Source organism: Manis javanica, chromosome 14 (assembly GCF_040802235.1).
Source record: "Manis javanica isolate MJ-LG chromosome 14, MJ_LKY, whole genome shotgun sequence".
Classification (NCBI taxonomy): domain Eukaryota; kingdom Metazoa; phylum Chordata; class Mammalia; order Pholidota; family Manidae; genus Manis; species Manis javanica.
This window is the reverse complement of record NC_133169.1, coordinates 45,121,095-45,147,531: the sequence shown is the minus strand read 5'-3', so window position 1 is coordinate 45,147,531 and position 26,437 is coordinate 45,121,095. Positions and strand designations below refer to the sequence as shown.

Here is a 26,437-nt window from a genome sequence, read left to right as displayed (position 1 = left end):
AACTGTAAACCAAACTCATTCAAGGGAGTTAAAAGTGCACCCTATCAACAAAAGGACATCCCTCAATCAAGTAAACAAACTGGCTAAAATGAATGCCATTTAGTTCTCTTTCCAGACTTACTTTATTCACTTTCAAAATATATCACATATGAGTTATCCTCCCTACATATTGAAGATTATTATTTATTAGGGATTTAATTTTTTAAATTTCTACAGACATAAATTTCTATGATTGAGTAGTGTGTAGATTTATTTTGTATTTCATTACATAAATTCAAACAGGGCTTGTTAGTTATCCCAATATTTGATTTAGGCATTCTTTTGAGGTATTACTGACACTGTTAATATTTGATGAAACACAAATACATATAATTTTAAATAATTCCCCTCAAATATATTCAATGATATCTATGTATTAAAACAGATAGTTCTTAAATGTTTTTCTGGAGGCTAGGTGGAAAGGTTAATGGAAAACACAAAATGAGTATTTTACAGGTTAATAACTCAGATATCAATAGAGATACTTCGGAGAAAGCAGTCTAATATGTAAAACCTATACCAGCAGTTATTTTATAGAAGTTTGGATCTGATCTCAGTGACTTTGGGATAAACTTGAAATGAATGTGTATTAATTACCTGAATAAGATTTTCTAAAGATTACTTTCCTTACAGCTTCCTTTATTTGAGTATTTCTAAGACTGTAAATAACAGGATTCAGGAATGGAGGAAAAGTTGAATAAAATACAGAAAGAATCACTCCCTGGATATTTTCAGAGGTTACTGAAGGTGTTAGGTACACATAGATGACAGAAATGAGGAACATGGACACGACGAGGATGTGAGGGACACAGGTGGAGAAGGCCTTGCCTCGTTCTCTGATTGGGAACTTCATCACAGTGGAAAATATGTAAATATATGACATGGTGATAAAAACAAAGGAGCCACCACCAACCAAAATGGCAGAAACAATAAGTAAGAGGAAATTGTTGAAGGTGTCAGAGCAGGAGAGCCTCAGCAGAGAGGGGATGTCACAGAAGAACTGGTGGACCACGTTGGACTGACAGAAGGACAGCCGGAATGTGTTCCCTGTGTGCACACCTGCATAGATGAGGCCACTGAGCAGGGAGACCAGTGTTGTCCAGACACAGAACTGGTGGTTCATGATGACAGGGTAGAGGAGGGGCTGGCAGATGGCCACATAGCGGTCACGGGCCATGATGGTGAGGAAGAGAAGCTCCACAAATGCACAATAAATGATCAGGAAGATCTGAGCTGCACAGCCAGCCACTGAAATGGCCCTGTTGTCAGTGAGGGAGTTGACACAGGCTTTGGGGACAGTGACAGAAACGTAGCACATGTCTAAGATGGACAGGTTCCTGAGGAAGAAGTACATGGGCTTGTGAAGGCTCTGGTCGAGTGTGGTGGCAGAGACGATGAGGAGATTCCCTAACAGGGTGGCCAAGTACATCAGTAGGAATAACACGGAGAGCAGGAGCCTCAGCTGCCGCTTATCAGCAAAGCCCATGAGGAGAAACTCAGTCACCATGGACGAATTGGCCATTTTCCAGAAATTCTGATTGACCTATAAAGCAAAAGGAGTAAACCATGAAACACACGATTGCTAAAAACGGTTTAGGACATCACCTTCAATATTTTCCCTGAAAGGGTTTTTCTTCTCATTCAAAAAATTGTCCTCCAAGTGTAGGAAAGTTCCATCATTAGTCTTGGTCTCCTCAGCTTATCACCATTACTGAGTAGTTAACATGGAATGTGGCACAGGCAGAACTGCTGAGTCCCACTGTTGCGTTATGACGTGTAGTGCTCTTACGGTGCTCAGCAATAACCAGCGCATGAGGTTTAAATTTTATGTGATGTTTTTATTGAAATACAGTTGATACACAAGATTGTATTGGCTTCAGTTGTGCAACATAGTGACTTGACAGCTACCTACATTATTAAATGTCACTCCGATACCTGTACTGAATGTATCACTAGGAGTTGGTCACTTACACTCAGCCTGGACATTGATGTGCAGTTGAGGTTTAGCTCATGTTTTTTGAAAATGTGGTCTATGGGTCATTCAGAGAACCTAGTTGTTTCAAAATATGCTTCAAATATGAGCACAGAATTGCTCTGAAGAATTTTCCTGCTCTTTAAATCGATTTTACCTGTACTATGATATCATTATATGTTATTAGCACAATTGTCTTTTATATTTCAAGTATAATTTTTCTAGAAAAGCATTTAATATTTTAAGATTCACTCAGCAAAAACTTGGAAAATTAAAATTGTCTTCACTATGATTGTTTCAAGCAGTACCATTCATGTGAATTTATGCTAGGACAGAATTCTATGGGTTTTGTGAGGAAGTAAACTCAAATTTTATTGTGATACATTTTGTAAATGGTTTGTACTCCTACACAAAGTAGAGTAAATATTTTAAAATTCTATATGGTTGTAATAAAACAGTGAGTTATTTTTCCATGTTTATATTTTGGATGTAATTTTCAACTTTGGAATTCAATTTATTATGCAATTACATTGCCATCAGAATTTATAAACAATTTTGACACTGATCACACAAAGAAAGTAACCTATCAAATAACAATAATATGGAAATTTTGTATTCTCACAGGACTGTGAATAATCTATTGTGTTATTTCCTCTGCTCTTCCAAAGCATTCCCCCATTCAGAATCTGTGAACATTAAACACATTAATTGCTTTTCTCATTAGTATTTCTATAGCATTTCTGGAATTGCACCTGTTCTCCAAGTTTGTGATAAGTGTAGCCATTACATTGTATTTAACAACCAAAGTCTGAAATTCAAATAACTTTGAAAAAATCATACCCCATCTTATTTATGGACCATTTTCCTTTTGCTCCCTTATGACATCAGAACTCTCATCTTGGTGACCTTGTTAATTCATAATGTACCCAGAAATTCGTGTGCATTTAGATTCAAGTACATACATCATAGTTGATAAAAAATGAATTTCAGATACTTCATTGTCTACTAACATTACACTCAATAATTATTTACAGATAAAAAATCTCTGAGGGATTACATCATTTATCAACCACCTTAAATTAATTCATTCTCGTATAGATCTAAAATAATGAAACTCTTTCCAACATGTGCTAAGTACAAGCTAAGGTCTTAATATATTTTTTTAACTGATTACCCACAGCCAGCTATTACTTGTACAGTCTTTTTAATGAAAGAAGGAAAGTGGTACATTTTTAGGTCTTTGATTCCAGTTAGGTTAAAATATAATACTTAAAATTACAAATCAATTTTTAAAAATTCATTAAAAAATGGGTCCTAAAAATAGTAGAAATTTTATAAGAATATTCCCTTTTCTTTATCTAAAACAGTAGAGTCAAGATATGTATTTAAAACATGAAAGTTATCATGGATACAGAGATATTTTATTTATTTTTTTCTCTAAACCACCTATTGTTTGTTTCTCTCAAAAAGAAGTTAGGAAATTGTCAGTTAACATTAACTGATTGAACTTTTATGATGAACTGTTTTGTTTATGTGGGAAAATTATTATTATGATATGAAATGCTTTTCTTCATTTGACTCTATTTTTCTTGCAAAATTATCATAGGGACACATTATAGAGTTTGAAGCCGAAGTCTAATGTAAGAGTGAACTTTGAAGAAAGAAATACGTAAACAATGATAGTAGGGCAGACACCAATTATTTCAACAAATAAATGAATTTAGTATTATTTTGCAAAACTGTCACTTAGAAAAGGCATATTACTACTGGCATTTTTAAAAATTAACCATAAATATTTTAGATTAAGTTTGAACTAAAAGCACCTGAAATATGAGGTATGAAAGTCAATGGAGCAAAATTTGCAAGTGAAAAAATATTGTGGATTAAAAAAAGATTAAGTAGAAATGAGAGATACATAAATAAAAAGGTAGATTAGAATATCTTCACATTCCAGAAATATTAACAGAAATGTTTAAAGTGCTTTCCTCTTTGAAAAATTTGTAGGGGTTTAGGACTTACACTTTTAATAATGTGTTGTTATTTTTAAATAATGAAATGTACACTACTTATCCTCAAAATTTTAAAATATTATTGCAGTTGAGAAATTACAAATTATAATTAATTTTTAAATTAAAATCCATAGTAAGATTAACGAATTAGTGTTATTTATTAAAACATTGAGAAATATGGAAGCAATTATATTTTGAAATTTTAAAAGTGTTCTTGAGGGTTGTACCTTCATATGTGCATATATTTCAAATTGTTTCTATTAATATATATATGCAGCTTTATGAGTTATTCATTTTGTTTCAATGGATTTCCCAGTTTCAGTATCACAAATATTATCAATCCACGGCACATATATATGTCCTACAATTAATGACTCACATTATAACGTGACATATCATTTTCTAAATTAACATATGAGAGACAATGCACCTACTATCATGAGTAAATATAACTGAATGGCCTAAAAATTATGAATTAAACATAGGCAGATAAGTAAACAAAGGGAATGAAAACTTTGTGAATGTCTGGCAAAATTAGATGAGTGGTGATACTAAATTTTTCTAAGTGGGTGACAAATTGATATTGGACAATAGTAATAATATTTAATATGTCTAGATTCTCTGATGAATGAACCTTAAATAGCAAGCACTAATTGTACACTATGGTTATTTTATAGGTATCAATATATATAATTACAGTGTATGTGGTAGTACTTTATGTCCAAATTAATCACATGGTGAAATTACTACTTATGCACATATCCATCATGTAGTGTTTAAATTTAATTATAATATTTGGGTTGTTATGTACAGTAATTCAAATTTTAAATTAGAGTCCATGTGCTATCTTTCTTAGCAGCCTATTAATGTATTGGGATAAATTTAATTGAAGTAAAAAAATAAGCACTATGAATTATTTTCATTAAATAATGAAAGTCCAAACAAGCAACTTAATATGAGTTTCCCAGTAGTAGTCAAACATAGTTTAAAAATTCAAAGATAGAAATTTAACAACATAAAATCTGATCCTGTTTAATAGCTCTTTAGCTTGTTCAATCTATTTCATATACTTCAATATCATGTACCTTTTTTTGAAATGAGTACTGCATGATTTTATTGATTTTTCAAAAGTTGTGTCTTACCCATAATAGAAAGTCAAAAAGAAAACCCTGAGCAAAACCCTGAAAAAACATCCTCATTTATTGAAAAGTCCTTACCTCATAGTTGATAAAAAAGAAGCCAACCCTATAGAATAATTTCTGAAGTATTAAGTAATGTTTTAATACAGTATTTTTTTCATTTAGCTATATAGATATAGATATAAACCAACTTCCACGTGTTTATAGACATCTAAATATTGATGTTTTTCTTAGTCTCTGGAACTTCTTTAATACTAGTCTGGTTATTTCCAATTATGGCAAATAAATTCTGAAAATATTGATTTTGAATCAATAGTGACAGCATAAAGAATTATCAGTCCTTCTTATTCTTATATTTCATATTATTCTGTCATACACATACACTGTAGTTTTACAAAGTAACACAAAGGTTATAAAAAGCTGATGCAAATTCCCTGTGCTTGCTATTTTATTGAAAGAATTAACTTTTCATTACTGGGTTGGCTTATTCCTTTAATGAGATTATTGATCATCATACAGACTAAAATATCTCGGTCCACTGCACTGATACACTAGCAGTACTCTCTATTCAAACCCATCTGCATTTCTAAAACCAAAATGGAATTCCAAAGTGAAGAAAAAGATCACAGGAAAATCAGATTACAAAAGGGAAGGAAAGAAGGTGGGAAGATATTTCAATAGTAACCACAACCTACTTACTCCTGAATAGAGTATTCCTCAAATCCTGAAGGAATAAAAATGTTTCTTCATTCTAAATCACAGTCTTAAAGATGGCTTGACCGAACTTTCCTCTGCAGAAAGGACTTGAGAACTTCTTAGATGAAGAAAGCATAATTTTTCAGTTGTGGAAGGGGCTGATCATGTTGCGCTTTATCTAAAAATGTGGACAACTTTAAAGCTCCCTGATGCTTTAAAGCCATGGAGAGCATAAACCTACGAATCCGTAATAGTCTGTTTCCCAAGGGTGATTCCCAGCAGGTAACGATCTCCACAGCGCAGGTCAGTGGGGCTAATTACAGCAGGCCGTGTACAAGAAACTCAGAGATAATATTATGTATTCCAAGGGGCCCACATGACTTGTATGCCTTGACCTGGATGAGTGACATGACCTCAATGATTGTATCTGTAAAATACAGTTAACTCATTTCAGTGCTAATCAGTTTTTAGAGGAATTATGAGGACTTGGGCAAGGATCCAGCTGAGCTGGAGAGAGAGCTGAGCAGCCAGGTGTGAAGAAGTCCTTTAAACTACAAGCCAAAAAGCAAAGTATGAGGCAAGGCTTTGTCACTCACTGTGAGTGGACATTTCCCTGCCTGGGTGGCCCCCTGGTCATGGTAAAATGGATCAGCACATATGTGCAGTGCATACTAGGACTGGGAGCTGGAAAGAAAAGTCTCTTTCAGTATAATGGGCCTGCAGCCAGTGGGTGTAAGAGAAGGGAGGGCTGGTGTTAGGAAATATGAGCCACAGTGCAAAGAGCTGTCTTGAAGATGTTGTGCCCCCCTTCCCATAAGAAGATTCGGTAAAGGTCCCTAAAGAAGCCTCCTCTGAAAACGCCAGGTAAAGGGATCTCTGCAGGAAAGCATTTGGCCAAAATGTGGAAATTCATGGAAAAGCAAAATTCATGGAAAAGCATGGCCAGCCCAGCAGGCATGAGTCACTCCCACAAGCCCCTTCCTGGAAGGCAGTGTTTCTTTGTGCCATGCTGGTGTGAGGGCAGCAACTTTTCCCAGGGGGGCCTGCCAGGTGGAGCTTTGTAATTGTCTATGGCTTCCTTGGCAGATCACATGTAGGTGTTTGAGCAGGAGCCTGACTTCAAAACTACTGGCAGACATCCATTTGAAACACAAAATTCTCAATCATAATATAAGTTGGTCACGGGCATGAAAGCGTGACATGGAGAACATAGTCAATGGTTCTCTAACATCCTCTGTGCCTACAGATAGTCACTGCACTATGGGGGAGGATTCAATAATAATGTAACTATTAATCACTGTGATGTATACTTGAAACCAGTATAATATTGTATATCAGCTGTACTTCAAAATACTCTTAACAATAAATAAATAAATAAAGGTAGTAAAATATATTCACAAGGAAAGTAGATACGTATTATAGTCCAGTATAACCTAGAGATAAACGGTGTAACTCCCTGCAGACATTTTGCCAAGGCTTACAAAATGAAATTGAGCAATTTGTTTTTTTCTGATCTCAGTCTTAAATTTTCTTAACTGTTTAATTGTTAAGTAAGGCTCTTATGGAAAATAAATAAGTTAAAATTCATAAATTATAATTAACAATCATTATCAAGCAAGCAATTATTTTGAAGTATTAACATGATATCATAGATTAATATTCATACACTATTAGGGGTTGGTATTATTGTTCACATATGTTGTGAAATTTAGGAAACAAGGCTCTGATTTCATGTCTTTTGCATTCCAATGCTCGCTCCAGTTTAGCTTCTGATTTATGTACTTCCTCAATTTTACTTGTTTACAGAAAAATACACAATTTTAACCAAACTACAACTTCCAGACTTGTAGAGATAATTGTACATACTATTGAAATAAGTTCAATATTTTAGTATATTACTCTATGAATCCAGTAAATCAAGTTGACAGAAATAGAAAAAAAGTAAAAAAAATTATAACAGTGAAGTTATCAATTTTGATGTTTTTCATATATAGAGTGAGAGCTTGAGAGAATAGTCTGAATGTGGCCGACTGAGTGTTACGTTCATGCAGGCCGCCAACGTGCTCATGAAGACAACAGTCCGTTTCTGAAGATGTGCCCGGTGATGCCCATCCTCATACCTTACCCCGAGATCTCAGCCTCATGTGTGCCCGCGCCTTAGGTTACAGAGCTTCACAATGTCGTCCTTGCCAAGAAGGTAGTAAATTTCATCAGAATTTCTGACAAGCTGAAACAAAGAAGAATGGACATCGGCTGACCCCCAGGACTCAGACACTTATGTGACAAGCTGGAAAATCTTTCCAGATCTACGAATAATAGGCCTTGGTTAACAACAATGAAGCCTGAACTCATTCCACTTAAACTTGCTCGTCCCCTGGTCCTCGTCGTGACGATAGAGAATGACGCATCCTCAGCAGCCCTGCCATTCCGAGATGTTCCCCAGAAGCTAACTTCTCAATAATTACTTTTCATTATCAGGTGTTCTCTTGCTCCAGTTTAAAAATACATGATTTCTCCCTTACATTTAGGCTGTATTTTATATTTCATATGGGATACTTCAGGTTATCTTAAGGTGATGTAGGTAAAAACAGAAACTGTGGATCCCTTTATGATTATTCCATAACCAATAATATCTTATCAGTATTAATTTGAAGTTTCTGTTGAATACTAAATAGAGTTGAATTCAAACAATCAATTTTAAGGGGGAAAAATAGTGTTCTCTTTGGCAGCTGATTATTTAGTTTTGTTTAATTTGCCTGATAATTGAATAGATTATAATATTATGGGTTTTTTTTAAAGAAAATATTCTAGATAAACCAAAAATTCCAAAAAGGGCAGATAGTAATCAAAGCACAAATGTTTCAGTTAGTGAAAATGTCTTTACATGTTCTTGGAAGGAAGGGAAGCCAGTCCCAAAGAATATTCTAAAGTAGTCAATTTTTAAATTTGTATACAAAATGAGGATGTTTGGGGATACATCCCAATTTAACTTTATATTATTATTTTGGCATAATGGTGATATTCTCCTTAGTTCCTTTGTCATGCACAGTGCTGTGAATTTTCCAAATATGCAGTAAATAAAGGAAATTTGAAAATAAGAATTTTGAATCAATAGAAACAGCACAAAGAAAAGTTATCACCACGCTTCATTTTCTAAGTTGGAATTCAGTCTACCACGCAGCCTGATATTTCTATTATGGCATTTCATGACACAGAAATTACTGTAAAATGACCTATAATAATTCTCTGTGCCTACTAATGTCTTCAAATATTACATTATTCATTTATTTAATTAATGAAGTTATTGTTCAGTGAAAATATTAATTTGGTGTTGAATTAATATGTCTACCCATAATTTCAAATAAAATCTCACGTCCATTTGAGAAAATAAAAATCCATAGTGAATAAAAAATGTATGAGTAAATCATGGTACAAAGGAGACTGGAGGGGATGGGAGACCTTAAGAACAACAGCAACCAACCACAGATTACTCACTTTTGAAAATTGTAGTTTTCTTTTTTTAACTTGAAGGTTGTATTTTCTGACCTTGGAAAGAGGGGAACTAAGGCTTTTGCTGTTAGTGTCTCTAATCAAGGCCTTAAAGGTGGTTTAACCAAGTTTCCCTGTTCAGACCAGTTTTGAGAATGTCTTCTGGTGAACACAGCATCATTCTCATGACATGTAAACATGTCAGTCATGCTCTGCTTTATCCAAAAACGTGGCCTGACCATGTGACCATCACCACAGTCTCTGGGGATGCGGTCCTTTCTTCCCAATGAGAGCCCAGGCCCAGGGATGACTCTGAAGTCATCTCCAGAGTACAGGCAAAGGGGACCCAACTAAAACACAAAGAGTGGACACAAAATTAGAACAACTGGACATATTATCTGTGAATATGTGTACCTAATTATTAAATCAATGAACTAATGAGTTCATGAAAGAAATTGACCTTTACCATTCAAAGGGTTCATTCAGGGCATCTGTGTGGGTCTCAGACACAAGAGCCTATAACCCAAGGAGCTCGGATGGCGTGCATCGGCCCTGGCTTGGGCAGGCAGCATCACCCCCAAAGGTACAATAATGGCATTATTAGTACATTTATTTAAACATGTCATGTTCAGCTCTGAGAGAAACTGAAGGAAAGACTGGCAGTCCCCCTTTTGAAAACCCTAAATATTGTGAAATTTCCTCATAAGATATTCAGGTTTGAAATGATCGTCACATAGGCCATTATGCCTTATAGATTAATGGTGTCATTCCCTGGGACAGTTTTTCACCGGTTTCAAACACCAGGTCTCCCACCAGTTGTATGGGTTTAAATTTTTTTTTTCTAAGTCTGCATTTCTAGTAGTTGATTCAGGCTCTTATGGGAAGTGTCTGACATAAAATCTATACATGATGGGTAACTGAAATGAGAATGACCAAGTGTGAAGTATCCTCTAATATGTGTAGGCTGATGCTAGTTAAACTTTAGGGGATATTATTGTTCCTACCTTTAATGAGAATGAGACACAGGTTGTTTGAGGTCAGCAGGTCAGCTGAAGAGCAGAGAAGGGAAGGGAGCGGTGCTGGCTTTGGACCTGTACTTCTCCGACTCCAGCACTCACTTCCCCGCGGTCTCTGCCTTACCTCCTTCCCTGGTTTCATTCACTATGTGGAGGACCTGCATGCTTCAGTCAATCTCCAGTTACCGGAATGGCAGAGATGATTGGAGACATGTTAACATTTATCCCGTATTTTAATGCACTGCTCTGCTTATCCAGTAGGTTAAATTGGTGACAATAAGCCAATTGTTTAAAAGCTCATAACAATGCTTATTAAAGTTGACACATATTAAAGAGAGAGAAAGAGATTGAGAACAAATTCAAAATCTGGCAAATAAAAAAGATGTAGTCTATTTCTTTCAAATATCTCCATTTTCTTAAGAAGTATATAGATACATATGTATATATTATATATATGTATATATTCTCTGCATTCAACTATCATTCTTTTTCTGCTTTGCAATTTCTATCCATTGCCTCTCTACCCATCTTTCTATCATCTATTTATCTATATAGGTCAATCTGTAATCACTATCATCTTCCCTCCAGATTAGTAACTATTATTCAAGGCTTTTGGAAGGCTTTCCTTATTCTGTCCTACACAACATACCTCAAATGGCAAATTCTTACACAATCTTTTAAAATTTCCAATATATTGACTTATTGCTTTCTTTAATTTTGTCAGTTATGTTATACTCAAATCAGTCACAGAAATAAATTTTTATATTACATGTGAAAATTCATTCTTCTAAGAACATGAATTTAAAATGCTAAATAATTGTGATACTGAGAATTAAACCAGAATGTTTTATATTACTATACAAATCTCTGAAGACTTATAATATAAATAATTTATTCACTCAAGTAATGTTTATCCAGATACATGATATTGAGAGTAAAATGAATAATTTTTGGGTGTGGAAATGACTATTATTACAATTCCATGAGAAGGAAAAATCACCTTGAATAAATATACAGAGACTGAAAATTGAATAATTCACCTTTATTGATGAATTACTTTTATGTATTGTAATCGATCTGGTCACTTTTTTATTGAAGTATAGTTGTATACAACCTCACATTGATTCCAAGTATACAACACAGTGGTTTAATAGTTTCCCATATTGTTAAATCCTCACCAACTCTATTGTAGTTACTATCTGTCAACACAGGAAGATGTTAAAGTATCATTGGTAATACTTTTCAAGCTGTGCTACATCACATGACCAACATGTGTCATTGAGAGTTTCATGCTCTTTATCTCCCTCAGCCTCTCCAGTCACCCACACAAACCCTCCCCCATGGTAACCACCGGTCACTTCTCAGAGTCTATGAGTGCATTGGTCTTTTGTTTCTTTTGCTTTGTTTTTAAATTCCACATATAAGTAAACATACATGGTATTTGTGTTTCTCTGCCTGGCTTATTTCACTTAGCATAATACCCTCTAGATCCATCCATGTTGTCACAAATGGCAGGATTTCTTTCATTTTTATCACTGAACAATATTCCACTGTGTATAGGTACCACATCTCCTTCTTCCATTCATATATTGATGGACACTTTGGTTGCTTCCATATTTTGGCTATTTTAAATAATATGGCAATAAACATTGGGGTGCATATATCTTTTTGAATCAGGAATTTTTGTTCTCTTCAGATAAATTACTAGAAGTGAAATTACTGGGTCATATGGAATTTCTATAATGTGCTCTTTAGATTATATCATGTTAGATACATATGGATGTCCACTTGTGGACTTTCTAGATGATTGGATAATCAGAGACTGATTTATGTTTCATATGTCATTGATTATTCCTAATAATCATTTACATACATTTAGGCTTCTAACTTGTGTCCAGGATTGTCTTTTAATTGTGTCCTACCCATTTGTGCTCTGGAGATGATTACATGCCTGAAATTACCCTAGGGCCACCAGCTGCCACTGGATGGTGAGGACTATTCCCAGAGGCCCCTGGAAATGGCATGGGTATTTCCACATTTTTGAAGGAAGCAGAGTATGATTGACCTGTGGACAGAAGACTGGGGCTGTTCAGAATGTTGTGAATATATTCACAAACCTTGTTCTCATAGGATGTCAAAGCATTTTTAAGACCTTGAATTGGAGAAGCTAAGAAGAAAAAATGTCATTCCTCTCCACAGGCTGTCAGAAGTGAGTCCTTTGTGGCTACTGTTGTTGACTGTGATTTCCCATACCTATTTTTCTTCTTCATGTTATATTTTTCATCAAATCCTTCATCTCACATTTTCTCTTAGGTTTTGAAGAGAAATGGAAAAGGAAATGCGTAGACATTATTGAATGGTGTCAATCCAGTAAAACCCAATTTATTTATTTTCTGTAAAAGAAGTAAGAATTTCAGTAGAAGGAAAATCATTGAAGTCAATGATTTAATTAAATTAATGGTCAAACCATTTTTATGAAAATCAGCAGAGAACACAAGCACATAAACAAGCCTACAGCTCTAGGTGTAACCGCTATCCCCGGAGGTTTCAGTGGGCTTCGTGTCTGACCAGTGAAAATAAACCATGCCTGGTGATGGCTGTATCTGACAAGTTGCTTTTTTATTGCTGCTTTCAAAATAGTTATTTTGGTCTTATTTTAGACAATATGACTCTTCATGATGTCTGTGTGAATACCTCCTGATTATCAGCCTATTTTTGGGTTCCTTAATTAGTGAATCTGTATGTTAATTTCCCTCCCTAGATTTGGGAAATTTTCTGCGATTGTTTCTTTAAATAAGCTTTGTGTTGTTTTCTCCCTTTGCTCCCTCTGGATCTAAAAAAATATGCTTTTATTTCACTCAGTGATTTCCTACAAATAATATAGAATTAAAACAAAATTTTTGTTTGTTCTTTTGTTTGACTGATTAATTTCAAAATATGTGTCTTAGAGTTGACAGATTCTTTCTCTGGCTTGATTGTATCTGCTAGAGAAGCTGTCTATTAAATTTTTAGTTCAGTCATTGTATTGTGCAACTCCAGAATTTTTAAATGGTTTTTATACCTTTGTTGAACTTATCATCTTGTTAATGCATTTTTCTTGATTTTGTTTAATTGTCTATCAATATTCTCTTGTAGTGCAGTAATTTTCTTTAATATGATTATTTTTATTTCTTTTTAAGGCTATTCATAGATCTCCATTTCCTTGGAGTCAGCCACTGAAATATTATTTTGTTCTTGTGGTGGGGTTATGTTTCCATGATTCCTCATGGTCCTTGAAATCTTTTTTGCTTTTTTACATTTAAAGAATTAGTCAACTTTAGTCCACTTGTCTAGTCCTTGATTGACTTCAGGATAGAAAGATTTTTACCAGTCAGCCCTACTAGAAAAAGGTATCTAATTCCTTTTCAGTGGATATGAAATCTCCACTCCTATTTTTACTTATTGGGGTAGGGGTGGGGGTGCCAAGTTTTGTGTGCCTTCTTTCAACCCCGCATAGCCAGGTTGGGTACTAATATCCTTTAACTTACTTTCCTCAGGTCAGTGCCCTGTAAGATTTAAGATTGCATGTGTCCTCCAAATCACAGAATTGGGCTAGATGATGATATCTGTGTACTGTTGGAGCAAGCTTGTATGCCATGTGTTGGAGTGTATGCATGCCATCTGTGGAGGCTAACATGCCAATCATGGGGGCAACTATAAGCCCATTGAGGGGTTGCAAGTGAGTCCATCCATAGGATTCACAGGCAGGCCTCTTGAAAGTGTCCCTAACCAGTTTGTAATAACTCAAGCTGGTTTTTGAGATCTGTGAGATGGTTGCTGTAAATTCTCACCCCTTTTCCCTGTTTCCAACAGCCCAGAATATTCAGCCATGTTTATCATCTCAGTAATCTAGGTAAGTCAAAGAATAAGTGGACCTTTCATGCAATGATGTCCTGGGAGACTGGGGAAGCCATATTCTCACTCTGTTTTCCCTGTCCCCAGTGGAGTATTTTCAAGCCATGTGCATCTCTCTTTGTGCTGAGCTGTGTCCCCTCAGGGGAAGGGTGTCATGGGTAAAATGTAATTGTTCTTCTTAATCTATTCTATGTCTATATTCTTGGATTTCTTAGCTTGTTGAGGGTGCTAGAGTCTGTCCTATCTCTGGTAAAAACTACGTGGCTTATTCCCTTTATCTGAAGCCTTGGGAAGATGTCTTCATCAGGTGGCTTTGCCAAGACCTCCTTATGGAGGGGAAGGGGGCACCTGAAGACCCTTCCTTACTTAAACTCAATATTGCATATGTTTCTACTCCTAGCCTTTCATCCTTCAACAATCACATCAAACCAAGAGTCCATAAAATAATTTCATAAAGTGGATTTAATCCAATTATTTGACATTAGCAATGTTTTCTTACATTTCTGACAGGATTAATAATTGAGATTGCATTTGTATGTGTTTTTTAGATAAAAGTCTGAAACTAACATGAGTGTGTCTGACAGGAAAAATCCTAAACCATCTCCTATGAACTCCATTACCTGGTGTTATTCCATGATTTGGTTATATAATAAGTGAAGAAGATTGTGCATCTTTAATTAAGAACACTGAGTAATCTAAGGGAGATGACTTGGGATTGGAAAGAATCAGCTGGAAGTCTTTATGAGAGGATTTAGACCTTCATTGAGACAGATTCTCCATATGTTATTCAGTTGCATACAAATAAATTATTTCAACAACCACACGAGTTTGAAATATGACCACAAGCCTCAGATAAAACTGTACAGTACCAGCCTATACCTTGATCCTACATTGTGAATCTAGAGGAGAATATCAAGTTTAGCCATCCTGGGACTACTGACCAATTCAAACTATCACATAATAAATTATTGCTATTTAGAGGTGCTAAATTTGTGGTTATTTGTTAGGCAAAAAATAAGACTAACACATTGGGGATGTTGCAATAGGCATATATATACATATACATATACATATAATTTATATATAAACTTCAATACAAATTATTATGTATCATGGCTTAGCTATTATCATTACAACAATATGGATAGAAATTTCACATGTTATTTCTTGAAAATATGCAGACTACAGAAAACCAACATTTCTCAACTAAATGTATCACATTTTCATAGAATTGCAATATATCACCTGTATAAGGATCAGGATTTCTAAGGATGAAAAATCCAGACTTTGAGGATTCATACTCACATTTCAGTCTCCCATTTATAAGGCTGATGTGGGCATAAGAAGAAAATTTGGGGGCTTCCCAGTCCTTTGATGTACCTGAAGGAGGACAATGTCCACTAGATACAGTTCAGTACACCTATACCTCAATCTTTTCTCTATTCAGTTAAGACAAATTCATTTTCATAATGATCTCAAATTCATAGCTATAACATATAGCTATATAATGAGCTTACAAAAAATGATCAATTCAAATTACGATATTAGACTTTGTGGAATTCTCTTTTTTGCCAACATTAAATCTATGACATGTTAAAACACATACTAATTTTAATCAGCATAATCAAACTATGGAGTATTTTGATGGGGAAATACCTATAATTTGTTAACCAGTATAATTTTTGAAAAGACATAAACTATGTATTTTTGTTTGCTATAATACACATCCAAAAGCCATATAATGAAACTGACCATAAAAAATATGAAATATTTGAAAAATATGCAAATAGGTTTCAGTTTTTAAATCTTTCATTGTTGCCTATAAAGCTGCAAAAGTGTGTACATGTTAAGTACTAAATGATATTTGTGGAATACATAAATTTAAGCATAAATTTACACAAGTTAATACACAAATTTAATAAAGCAAAGAATCTGTTATAGAAAGCAAAGCATAAAGATTATTAAGGGATTCACTCTCCAGACGTGCCCCTCCCCAACACCGTCCTGAACGCCCTGTCCACTTCCTTGTTGCGAAGGCTGAGGGGATTCAGCACGGGGGTGAGGACTGTGTAGAAGGCTGACACTGTCTTGTCCTGGATGGGCCGCATGTATATAAACACGGCAGCTCCATAGTACATTCCCACGACCACAAGGTGGGAGGAGCAGGTGGCAAAAGCTTTGTGACGACTCTCCCCAGATCCCATGCAAATGACAGTCAGGAGAGCACGAGCATTGGAGGCAGTGATGACTGCTACGGGGAAGAGAAGCATAACACAGTATATGAATATCATTCTTTCAAACATCAATGTGTTAGCACATGAGAGTGTGAGAAGGGCAGGGGTATAGCAGAGAAAATGGGGTATTTCCTGGGCACCACAATAAGGGAAAGACAGTGTAACTGCAACTTAAATAACACCATCAAGAGAGCCAAGAATCCAAGAAGAAGCTGCCGTAAGACCACAAATATTCTGGCTCTTGGGAGCTGAGTACCATAATGGGTGGCAAAAGGCCACATAGTGGTCATAGGCCATTGCAGCCAACAGGGAACATTCGGCTCCAAGCAGGGAAACATATAAGAATATCTGGGCTCCACAGCTGGCCAGAGAGTTGGACTTGCTGTCTGACAAGTAGCTGAAGGCCATCTTGGGGACAGTGGTGCAGATGAGCATGAGGTCCATAAGGGACAGCTGGCTGAGCAGGAAGTACATGGGGCTGTGGAGGTGTGTGTCCAGGTAGATGAGGAGAATCGTGGCAGTGTTTCCCATGAAGGCCACTGAGAAGATGCCGAGGACCAGCGAGAAGTGGAAGATGTGGGTGGGGCTGTAATTGAAGATGCCCAGCAGGATGAAGTTGGAGTTGAAGGTCTGAGTCTCCCATGCCATGATGGGTATGCCCACTGTGGAGAGTACAACACGTGCAGAGTGGCCAAGATTGTGTCTTGGAAATATCAAGGATTTCCCACCTGGGTCACCACAACTACCCAATTGTCTAAGCATGGGGAGATTGATTCTCTGACCATTGATTTTTGTTTTGTTTTGTTCTTAGACTAGGAATATTTCATCTTATTTTTGGTTGAAGTATTTTTAAATATAAAATGCATTGTTAACATGCATAGTGAGTTAATAATAAAATAATGCAAATTTTATCATATCATATTATCAAGTTAGAGCAACAAGTCAATTCATATGAACAGTTTAGATCATTCCTTCAAATTACTTTGTGATCAGGAAAGACTCATGGTTTTCTGGGAAGTCAATGTCAACTCCATTATGTTTTCCATGCAACTCAGCATATCACGCAATAATGCAAGTACAAATACTGTTTGTCAAAGTGCAGAGCGAACCATGTACTCATATTAATGATTTAGGTTTAGTTAAATATTAGGTAAACAGAAGACATTGAGAAATCAACAATCAGAGGTCAATTAAGTCATAGTTATTCTAATAATGGTGATTTGTAGTTGAAGTAGTTCCTTGTCTATGAGACATGCCCTGTACCTTACTCCATCTCCAAAAATAGGGAGTCCATGAGGCAGTTAATATACATCATTTTGCTCATAAAGCAGGATAGAGTAGAGTGCAAGAACATGTTTACTTTGCCTGTTACAGATTATTTTAGCTTTGTGATTTTAGGCAATTAAATGCTCCCATCTTATTTTTCACTCTGCACTCTCTCTCTCTCTCTCTCTCTCTCTCTCTCTCTATATATATATATATATATATATATAGCATCTATTTATAGGATATTATTAAAACTAAAATAGATCATATTTATAAAGTGTGAATATTATTAGGAATATAGTTTTACCATATAAGCCTTTAAAAAATAATTACTATAGGAAGGGAAAGGTACTATTACTACTTTACATCTAGACTAGTTTATATAAAATTAATTTCTTCCATTTTCTTAACAAGACGTTTTAAGGACAATTATTTGGCTATATACTAATATATTTATAATTCTCTATTGTCACATCCATTCCTTTTCCTCTATTTACTTCCAACTGGAAGGGAAAAGATGCAGTTTTCCTTTCTCCTCTAATATCCTTTAAACAAAATTTGGACATAAGATGCCTCTTCCACCTTTGTGTCATAATCACTTATTCGTGTACATAACAACATTTCAGTTAAAACTCAGGTGTTCACTTCCTCCTAAATTTCTGATCAGTTACAAATTCTCTTTACCTAACCCTTTTTTACATTGATGATGCTTATCAAGAAACTCAACCACCACTACATGAATAAGTAAAACCTATGGTCCTTGAATTTTCAGCATTTTTTATTCTTCCACTTTTCTTATATACAATTGCTAATTCAATCTTTCTAAAACATTCTTCTAACCTTGTACTGTCTTACCATTATACAAACCACAGAAAATCCTTCAAACATTGCTGACTGCTGAAAGCTGCCTGTGATTTTTTCATGTTTCCTGATTGAAATTTATTGCCCAACAGAATATTACCCCATCACTTAGTATAATTTCAATCCTTGTATTTTCTATTCCAGTTTCACATGTTGTTATATTCATGTGGAATTCTGCCTTCCTATGTTTTGAAATATCAATAGTAATACTTTTGGAAAACCCAACATACACCAACTCATCTCCTGAGAATTTGACGCTTTTTCCCCTTGTACAAAGCAATGTCTCAATCAACTGTGCCCATCCTGGAATGACCCCACAGCAGCAGAGCCCACTTCCTTCAGCTTGGATCAGAAGTGCATGATGAACTGCTCTGTAAGTCAGGGTGCTAGGAGTGTTGCGAAAGCTGGGAAACCCCACTGACCATATACTTTGACCTGTATTTTGTTTTCTTGTTTATCTTTCTGTTCAACCAAGGCCATGTACTGGTGGCATTGAACCTCACTCCTATTCACAGACCTGGGATCATCTGAGGAACCTGTGTGCCATCCTGCAGGTTGTCCTTTGTCCAAACCTCAAAATCAAATCAAATTTCTTTGGAGTAGTTTTTAAAAGAGAAATTGCTTGAGGAAGTGTTATGATCATTTAACACTGTGATGTCCTTGTCCCCATTATTAGCTAATGATAACACCTGACTCTATAATTAGGCATCAGTTTTGTTCCTGAATGCTTTTCATGATCCTTATCTTAACAACAAGCTACAGAATGTCTTAAGTGTATGTCTCTTCACATTATGTACACATCTATAAAATTGTCCATTCACTTTTGTCCATAGTAGGACTTTCTGTAAGAACAGCACTGTGGAATAGGAGAACTGCCCGAGATTAGCTGATTGCTATTAATGGCAGAAGATCTTGATCAAGTTGAGTTGAGGAACAGTATTAAGTTGCTCATTCCCAGTGGGGAAATGCAATATTTACAATGTAGTAGGTAGAGAGGTTTAGCCTATATATTCTTGTGTTTTTTCCATGTTTAATTTTTCAAGGCGGACATGTATAGAAGAAAAAGTTTTATATCATATCATATCATATCATATCATATCATATCATATCATATCATATCATATCATATCATATCATATCATAACATGTAAGCCAATTGCATAAGCTCTCGTTCCTTTTACTGCCCTATCACAGGAAACTGCTGTGAATATTTCATGATTTTCAAGATGCTTATTTCTGAGCCAGTCACCTCAGGTTCCTACACATCAAACTCATGAAAGCAATGTCTTAGTGGAAGTCAGTTATGTGATATTAATAAGAATGTGTTTACTGATGAATATAATAGCATGAAAAATTAATATAGACACTAGAGCTGTGGACTTAAAAACATAATTCATGCTATTTGTATGCTTTATAAGTTGTACATAATTTATTAAAAGACTATCCAAACCATACATTCTCATCAAATCCTACACGGTTCAGAAATAACAAACTTTGTTCTCCAAATACTTAAAAAATAGTCTATCATATAATATTAGATAAAAAGTTAGTTCATGTTTGTAATAATTGTACTCACAGGCCACAGGGGGTGAGACATTCTTAGGAAAGGGTGTCTGGGAGCGCGGCCGTGCTGGCCGGGTCAAGGCCACTCCCACCCGCAGAGCATGAGACACAGCACGGGGGAAGGAAGGGCCGCCGGCACTGCGGGGAAGCCTCGGAGGAGCCCCGAGCACGGGAGAGGAGAGCGGGACGGGAGCGCGGGCTGGGTGCGCAGGGCGTCTCTGAGCCTACGTGGCTGCCCTGAGAGCTTCATTCTGTCAGCGGACACCTCACACTCCCACCTCCCACCAAAGGCAGAAAACAGTGTTTATAGATAAGATGGCATGCACCAACTGCCCTTGCTGAGACCTAGAAACTATTCACATGATCCATCTCTCGCCTTCAGACAGAATCTCCAAATCATCTCACAAAAGGATTGCTGGTGCCTTTTGGAACAGTTCATCTGTACTTCTAAAAATCCCTCTTATTTGCATTTGCACCTACTGATGTTATAGATAAGACTAACTTTCTATTCTCACTTCATCCAGCACACTACTATAGATTTTCTAAAAGCACCAAAAAAGTTAAATTCTCAATTGATTGAAATTATCTTCAGAACAATTCTCACTTCCTTACTGATCTTGTGGAGCACAAAAGAAAGTCATCAAACCTCTCTTTTAAGTCACCTGTCCTCCATTTCCCAATTCAAACCCCGTGCATTTCTTTCACAGGTCCCAAAGGTACGATACATAAATCTGAGCCTAGGCGTTTGCTCAGGAGGTTCTTTTTTCTCTGAATGTCCTTTCTCTTCCACGAACTTTTACCTTTGAAAATCATAGCTGTCCTTCAAGTTCCAACATACGTGAATCTTTTTTCATGCCTCTTCATTCTGCAGATAGCAATCACTGTCTATACTGAACTTAGAGAAGATATGTGGTCTCTGCCTCCATTCTGTACAAAGACTAACCTCATAGACCTTCAAATCAGACAAATCTGGGTTTGCAATCTTGCTCAACAGCATCTCCCGTGTCACCAGGCAGGTCAACTAAAGTTTTGTAGATTATTTTTGAATTCCCTCCACCTTTCACAGGGTTGTTGCAAAGACAGAACTAATTCCTTAAAATTACTCATCAAAGTATTTTGAAATTTTCAGCAGTGCATTACAGCCATTGCACACTCTGTTGTCACACCTTACTTGTTTTTATTTTTGTAATATTGCAATAAGACCCACTGCTATTCACCCATGATTATTTTTGAAAATATTCTGCTTTTTTAACTAGATCATTTGTTTCTGAATGGTAAACTAATATGCTTCCTTTAGATGCTCTTTATCAAAAAGGAGAGGTTTTCACAAAGATGGAGACCATAAGACTCCCATACCTGACTGGAGGCATGAACACATAGCATAGATCCACTGGGGAGTCTTGCACTGGTTCTTAATTGTGCATATTTTACGTTATCCTCGATCACCTTTATTTAGGATCATCACAGGTATCATGTAATATTCAAACAGATGTGAAAAATACAAGAGCACATTAATTTTACAGAGAATATGAAGGGAAACATTTCAGACCAACATAAAAATTACTTCCATAAATAAGTAATTTAAAATATCAAAATTCATTATATATATATATATATATATATATATATGTGTGTGTGTGTGTGTGTGTATACACACACACACACACACACACACACACACATATATGTTTTGGATAAAACATGTTTCCATTTGATTAAACTCCAGAATGCCTTACATATTTTACAATATCATCTTACCTTCTAGAGTTCTTAACAAGATATGACACTGCTTATACAGTAAACGAAAAACCTTTAAATTTCCAGAGAAAATAACTTCCACACATCTTTACTAAGTCAGATATGACTCAATTTTGCATTCCCTGCAGGGAATTCAGTTCCGTGTCTTCAATTACAGTAATGTGCATTATCATCCACTTCTTCTCCTAGGGCCTCATGTAGAATTAGTTTTCAACTTGAAAATATGAATTTTACTGATATGAAGAATCAATTAGAAAGTTCGGTCACCTTGATTCATAATGTAAACTCCCTCCACCTTTTCCTCTGTCTCCTGGCTCATTCATATGTTAATGACGTCATTTTCACTCTCCTTTTTAAATCACTCACATCACTCATGTTTTCACACTCTATCAACTCTATAGATTGAGAACAACAGGCAGTTGAATTTCTCATTTTCAAATAAAATGAAGAATTCATCATTGCGGTTGGACCTCAGTGCCAGTTCACTAATACTTTCCAACTGGCCAATCAAGTGGTCGTATTTTCTGCATCAGTTGATTTGAGATTTCCATGTGTGAGATGTCACTGCTGTTGCAAATTATTCTTGGAAAGCTCGCCACTTGTGGTTACTCTTCTCTTATCCTGCTGCTAGTTCTCTGATCCTCAAATGGACTGTGGTTTTTTTTTTCATGGGCTAATTTGATTCCCAAAATTTTCAGACAAGTGCCCAGTATTAGACTATTACTATTGCTAAAAACAAATGTTTATGTCAGTGATGATTTCATCTCATTATTTTTTTTAAAGATTTATTAAGTATTCTTTGTTTTCCAAATTAATCAGTATCAGGTTTTTTCACATTTTTTTCAAAAATTGTTGTTATTTTTATTGTAATTGTAGCACTTGTAGTTTCCTGAAGATGTTGAGGAAACTATGATATCCTAAAACTGTCCAAATCCAGATTTTAACAGGAAAAAAATGAAAGATTTTGTGTTCCAGTTACATATGAAGTCACATATATTAGAACACATGTTATACATAGCTAAAAACTAATTCTAAATTACTTGGATAATTTCATAGTTCTGGATCATATAATTAAAATCTGTTTAGTATTAAGAGCCCTGAAAAAATTTCTGACTTCCAATTTATGTGCAGACATAAATTAAATACCATTAGGTTGCTTTCACAGATGTCAATGTTAGAACATGTTTTCAACTGCAGTTCTGAGAAATTTTATCTGTCCCCATACTTGTCATTATTTAGCATTATCCAGCTCATGGAAAGTTTTCTAGCCTATTGAGTAAAAGTGATTTTTCATCATTGTTAAATTGCATTAGTCTGATTATTAGTTAAAGTATGTATCCTTTTCCAGATGAATGCTACTTTGTTTTGTTTCACAAATTTTTAATATGTGGTGGTTACTTGAATATTTTAGTTTTTAGTACTTTCTTGGTTTTAGACATGGAAAATATCTTCTTTCAGTCTATTTCAGTGTGTTAACTTTGGCCATGTCCTTTACTCGATTAATATTCTTAATATTCAAGTAATTAAATAACATTAATCATTTGTTGTTAACTAAATGTGTTCCTGTTTATATGAAATTATGTTATATTCTATTCAAATAATTCTGTTACATTACATTACACAAATTTATGTATTTAACTAATCTGGAGTCCAGCTCATATATACATTCAAGTAAGACTCTAAATTTGTTTTTCTATGTATAATAAGGAAGCTTTCTCCATACCACATACAATTATTTGTTGTCATTTGTACACGCATATTTCCTGAATCACATACTAACTTCATGTATAATATAAGTTGTGTTTTGAGATCTCATTGGTGTCTCACTGGTCTCTTTATATTTTATTATGCTTACATTGGGATAGCTTTATAAATATGTCTTTGTGATATAAGTAAATATATATTAGGAAAATTGCATTGACAAATACCGTCACAGAAATGACACTCCGGGACATCTAAGGCCAAACTATGACTATACTGTGTATTTTACTTTATTCTTTTGAGAATACTTGTTTCTGGATATTTCAATCATGTTATAAACAATCTACTTTCACAATACAGAGGAGAACAATCTAGCCATGTATGGAAACTCTCTGGAGAGAAAGAGTGAGATCCTCAGGCAGCTCCCGACGGCGTCGGAATCCTGCTCCTCCGGGTCTGCTGAGAGCCCGGCTGCTCCAGGGTCAGCCACCATATCACCATATGGGAATCCGAGCTGAGATGTTCCAAATTAAGTCTTCTTGAATTCCTAACTCGGAAACAGTACAGAAAATAAGACTGTCATGTTCAGTAAAGCCACTAAGTTTGGGGATACTTGTTATGCAACAGCAGATAATTGGAATGGGAATATTTAATTCTTGATTCTAGCATTTGTTTTGCTTATTTTCTACTACTAGGTTAGATTTTATTTTCATATATGTTGATTATTTGTTAATTTTTTGAGAATTGAGACAAGCCAAATATTTGGGAAGATATTATTTTGCATTTTAGATACCAAAGTTTGTCCTGCCTAGTGAGACTACTTGGCAACTATTGCATCTTAAAATTGTTTGAAGTTTTATAAATGTCTACTGAATAGTAATTTGCACATACCTATGAAGCATCCTGTTCTATGTTTCTCCATTTTTAATAGATTTTTAATGATAATCTAATTTATGATTTTATGTTATATATTTTTTACATATCTTATATATTATATTTTATAGAATAGCATATATGTTTGAGCCAGTTTGGGTCACTAATCATTCTAAGGTTCTATAGTCTATTAGTAGCAAAGTTTTCACAATATGCTTTTTTAAAATCACTATTTTTACTGTGCTTTTCCTATATCCCATCTTCCATTTTAACATATTGTTCTTAGTGAATTTAAGCATATTGAATTTAAAATACTAAGAATGCTTTTAGTTTATTTCTTCTCTTTTCACTGAAACTATTGTTATTACTATTCTACATTTAACAAATGAAAAATATCAAAAAATAAAAAGTATTTCAGACAAATCGAAATGCAAGTCAAGTTATTGCCATAAGATAGCTAAAGAACTCATTAAACTTTGAAACATAGTAACCCGAATATGTATTTTTTCTTAGTGGCTATAAGAAAAAAATGAAATAAAAAACTACATCAGAAAGTCATAGTGGCTGTGATGCAGTTATTCCACCTGTTCAGTGAGTCTTGAAGGATGAATAAAATAAGCATACAGCTTTTTGAGTGGACAAAAGTTGTCAACTTTTTGGGATAAATATGAAGGAGCTCAGCTGATGGACTGTATGGTCAGAGTATAACTAGCTTCATAAGAAATTTGTGAAATTGTGCCAAATTGTCTACCAAAGTGGATCTACCATTTTGTATTCCACCAGCACTGGATTTCCAGTAGGTCCTCGTCCTCCCAGTGTCCTCCCATTCTGCAAATGTAAGAGTGGTTAGCTCTGCCTTTTGTTGAAAAGAGTTTTGAGGAAATAGTCCCTAATGTCCTTTAAGAAATGGACTGGACATGAACAATCCAAGAAGTCTGCTTCTTCAGGTAAACACTATCAACACCATCATGTACACCATTTATGTACAAATTAACAGTTATGAACAACATAATGAAAACACAAAATGGTAAAAGTAGATGTTAAAATTTAATTAACCCTTTCTTCTGAAATTGGTCACATACATTGTTTATAGATTTTATCCTTTATTTACTTGCGTATAAAAATTTGCTTACTCATTATTTAAGATAACCTTTTAGCCTGGAAAATAATTGCTTCAAATCTATAGTAAAATTACATTTCTGAATGGATAAGGATAAACTGCTTTCCTGAAAGATTGTAGTAACTTTACACTAAGTAAAATTCCACCTAGAAAAAAAGTGCTTATTTCTCCATGACACTGCACACACATTTTGCAAGATATATAGAGACATAATATTCTAAAGTTAAATTCTATGTGAATTAGAAATCTACACGGTGGGCCTCAGGGAGAATCAGGTGGAGGGTGGAGTGCTCACACTGATTTTACCATAGTGAGGCCTCGAACTCACATCCCTACCAAACTTTTCAGGGTTAGTCTAGATGTACAAAATTTTAACTTTTTATAGTCTTAGAAGAATGTAGGGCTATTTCCACAGTCTGTTCTTACTAGAAGCTTTGTTTTAAAATTATTAGTCAGAAAAATGAGGTGATAAATGGTATCCTGAGTTGATCACCCTGCATATTTTCCAATCCCAGCGGTGAAAATACCCCTTCCCTACCCTTCCTCAGCTAACTCCAAAATCAGTAAAAATATTTGATGTCAAATATGTCTTTAATAAAGGTAAATATGTATTTCATGGACATACATAAATTAAAGACATGGGAACACATGATAGAAAGGAAGCCGCCTTCCCCTCCCAGTCCTGGGGTCGCAGCACTGCCCTCAGGAGGCAGTGGCAGTCAGGCAGTAGGATGCATTGGCTGGTGTGCTCTCTGCACATTTGCTTTTGTAGCTCCCCCACATTTTCTACAGAATGCCAACAGCTGC

General features: G+C 35.2%; 1 protein-coding gene and 1 pseudogene across 1 annotated transcript; both read right to left on the bottom strand.

Annotated features, from left to right (window-relative positions):
- Positions 1–628: 628 nt before the first annotated feature.
- On the bottom strand, positions 629–1,561 carry LOC118973763 (olfactory receptor 14C36-like). Its single transcript, XM_037025605.2, has one exon. It carries the CDS (start codon positions 1,559–1,561, stop codon positions 629–631), a length of 933 nt encoding a protein of 310 aa, XP_036881500.2.
- A 14,663-nt stretch (positions 1,562–16,224) lies between these two features.
- Positions 16,225–17,145, bottom strand: LOC108408729 (olfactory receptor 2M3-like; annotated as a pseudogene).
- Between the last annotated feature and the right edge of the window lie 9,292 nt (positions 17,146–26,437).

What these genes read in the sequence shown, in the direction of transcription:
- LOC118973763 (XM_037025605.2), bottom strand. Translation starts at nt 1,561, where the DNA reads ATGGCCAATTCGTCCATGGTGACTGAGTTTCTCCTCATGGGCTTTGCT.